At 36.7% G+C, this 3,458-nt stretch overlaps 1 protein-coding gene across 1 annotated transcript; it reads left to right on the top strand.

The window, feature by feature from the left end:
- Nucleotides 1-1,465: 1,465 nt before the first annotated feature.
- On the top strand, nucleotides 1,466-1,964 carry LOC150033851 (uncharacterized). Its single transcript, XM_090317092.1, has 2 exons — nucleotides 1,466-1,689; nucleotides 1,805-1,964. The coding sequence occupies exons 1-2, from the start codon at nucleotides 1,466-1,468 to the stop codon at nucleotides 1,962-1,964; spliced, it is 384 nt and encodes a 127-aa protein (XP_090173218.1).
- The last annotated feature ends 1,494 nt before the right edge of the window (nucleotides 1,965-3,458 follow it).

The raw sequence follows: 3,458 nt of genomic DNA, 5'->3' as shown, positions 1-3,458 counted from the left end.
AGAAGGGTTACAAGGTATTTGTTTTGGTGTAAAAGAAGAATACCTCATTATCATGTGAAACTTCAGGACAATATATGTTAGATGGAAAGATAGCTTATGTAGGTGATGGGTATGGAACTTTGTTTTAACATAAGAATCTGTTACCGAAATAGAAGGTTGAGAAGGGATAAGTTAAAATGGAGTTACTAGTAATAGTAGATGTTCGAGAATTATTGATATGGTATGTTGAGGCTTCATTAGTTAAGACGTAAAACATTTAGGCATTAGTAAGATTTAAGGGATTTTGACTTTGTGTGCAAGTGTTGGAAACATGAACTAGTAAGACTATCGATTTGATTGAGAAAAGAAAATAATCCAATTTGAGGTAGACAATAATGGTATATGCACAAAAGTAAGTAAGTTGGATCTTCCAATATAACCATTGGTATAAGGGATAGACTTGGCAATAAAGTTGAGTTGATAGTAAGAAGTTACTAAAAGTGGGCTTAGAACATTACAAGATAGTATGTATTCTCTTGCATGGGCAATGAGTTAACTAGCTTTAGGGAGTACGAGTAATCCAAGCTAGAACTTATGAATCAAGAAGGTTTTATTGTTAAAAAAAATGACTTCAAGGATTAATTACGGTTATTACGAGGTTATAAAAATGTGTTATCAATTAACTTATGCTTTAGCATCCATGGACTTCAAAACCTCATTTTCGGGGGGAATTCTGGACTTGTTCGCAGCGGGGTCTAAGTAATGATATGTGATTATTTCAAGCCCAAAGAATAATATGAGGATGGCTCAAACAAGTTTTATAGCTCATGACAGCATAGAGCCTCATATGAGTTTCTCATGAATGTGAGACTTAATTAGACAGAGTATTTTCAAACATGTAGACCCAAAGAAAGACATCACGGTCAGCGCTTCTAGAGTAGAGGCAGTTTTCAGTTGACTAGATTTGTTCTGGTACATTTCTTCAGATGATGCATTATATAGCGTGACCAGTTCTTCACTGCTCATGTGAAGTTTTCCCTATGGCAGAATGGTAAGCTCAGATATATGTTTTTAGTATATAAGCCTTTCTTAATTTCATGACCATTTTCACAGTTTTCAGCTTGGATGTGTAAAAGTGTTGTCGATTTTCAACATCTTATGTTTCATAGTTATTTATGGAAGGGGTTGTTACACCTCTTTTGGTACTAGTTTCAACTATGTCAAACGATGACCCTCGTTTTGCATCTATTTTTTTTTAAGAGTCTCCAGTTAGCATTGGGTACTCGATTGGATTTTGGTACAATTTTTCACCCATAGACTGATGGTCAAATAGAACGTCTGAACCATATATTGGAAGATATGTTGTGCGCTTGTGCACTAAAGTTTTCAGGGAGTTGGGACTCTCACCTGCATTTAATGGAATTCGGACTGCCATTGGCACATTGCCATTTGAGGCCCTATATGGAAAGAGTTGCAAGTCTCCAGTATGCCGGGTGAGGTTGGTGAAAGGAAGTTGCTAGGTCCTGAGCTAGTGCAGACCACGAATGAGGCAATACAGAAGATCAGAGCTCGTATGCAACCAGCTCAGAGCAGACAGAAAAGCTATGCTGATGTGAGACGTAAAGACCGGGAATTTAAGATTGGTGATAAAGTGTTCTTAAAGGTGGCACGTATTATGAGGTTTAACAGGAAAGAGAAGCTGAGTTCGAGGTTCATTGGGCCTTTCGAGGTCTTAGAGCGAATTGGCCCTGTAGCTTACTGATTGGCATTACCTCCAGCATTGACTTCAGTTCATAATGTCTTCCACATTTCTATTTTGAGGAAGGTATGTGACAGATCCGTCCCATGTAGTTGACTTTAAGCCATTGCAGTTGAATGACAACTTGAGCTACGAGGAGAAGCCGGTAGAATTTCTCGGCAGAGAGGTAAAGACGTTGCGCCACAGGGGGATGGCACTTGTGAAAGTCCTGTGGAAGAATCATTAGTTCAAGGAGGTCATTTAAGAGTGAGAGAATGAGATGAGGGCTCAGTACCCAGAGATTTTTCAGGAACGAACTTTCGAGGACGAAATTTCTTTGAGGAGGGAAGAATGTAACACCTCCGGAGTTTTTTTTTTCAAGAATGAATTTTCGAGGACGAAATTTCTTTGAGGAGGGAAGAATGTAACAACCCGCACATTTTTTTACTAATAATGTAATTTCAGTAACTTTATTATTTGGAATTTCAGTAATTATTATTAGTTGGAGGGCATTTTTGAAATTCAAGTGTAAGTGCGGGAATTTAATTGTTGACGTGAAATTATTCAAATTGGAAATTAATGGCTGGAATTAATTTTCTTTTGAAATGAAAAGGAATTTAATAGTATAAAACGGAAAGGAATTAAATATATATTATTGTTTTTTTTATAAAAAGTCAAACCCCACCCCCCTTTTCTTCCTCACGTTCGTGAGTCCGTCCGACGCCGCCCAAAGCCGTCGTGTCAGTTTCTTCTTCATGACCTCCGTCCACCACTACTCAAGCGTCGTTCGCTTTTGCCGTCACTGAATCTATCGATTTGGGTAAGATTTTTTCCGTTTGGGCTTGTTTTCGGTTGATTCTTGAATACTCATTTACTTTTGGCATCAATTGGTTGATACCTATTGTGTTTCAACTTTGGATTCAAGTTTGTGAAGGTATTGAGGTGTTGTTCAGTGAAGTTGGAGTTTGTTTTAGCGAGTTTTGGTAAGTTCTATGCTTTGACTACCCACTTGCGGATTAATTTTGGTTGTTGAGAAATTTTGGTAAAGTCATTTGGAAGTGATTTTTGACGAAGCTACATATGGATAATTTATTTGAGACATTGGTAGTGAAGTATGTATTTGATTCAAGCTTTAATCATGTAAACCTAATTTCAAATTATGATTAGGGGGTTGATTCAAGAATTTCATTCAAGATGAAGAAGAGTTTGGTTTGCTAATTATTTGGGCTTAAAATTGGAGGTTTGGAAGGTGAATTCGAATTGGACCATACCTTAGGTAAGGTTATCTGAAAATATGTTGTAATATTTGGGTGTTTGGAATTTGGCCTTAACTATTAATTTTAAAGCTTGGTTTATGTTTAGGCTTGATTAAGGATTCAAGAATTTCACAAAGATTCAATTGCTTTTTGGTTCGACCTAATATCAAGGTAAGTAATCTTACTACTGGAACTGCCCACGGGTCAAGCATTAGATGTATGCTAGCATGTTAAATGAAGGTATGGCAGATGACAACATGAAAGATTGATAGTATAACATGATTAAAGTATGTTCTATTACGAGATCTGAATTATTTATTTATGCACATAGACACTTGAATGCTAGTATGAGATGGTATGTGCTTCCATGGTTGTATTTGATTTGATGATATTGAGGTATACATGTATGTTGTAGAACCATGATGTTGAGGTATATGTGTATGTTGTAGAACCATGATGTTGAGGTTTATATGTATGTCATAGAT

Source organism: Benincasa hispida, chromosome 9 (assembly GCF_027475165.1).
Source record: "Benincasa hispida cultivar pf3 chromosome 9, pf3_genome.v1.1, whole genome shotgun sequence".
Lineage (NCBI taxonomy): Eukaryota > Viridiplantae > Streptophyta > Magnoliopsida > Cucurbitales > Cucurbitaceae > Benincasa > Benincasa hispida.
This window is presented reverse-complemented; position numbering and strand designations above follow the sequence as displayed.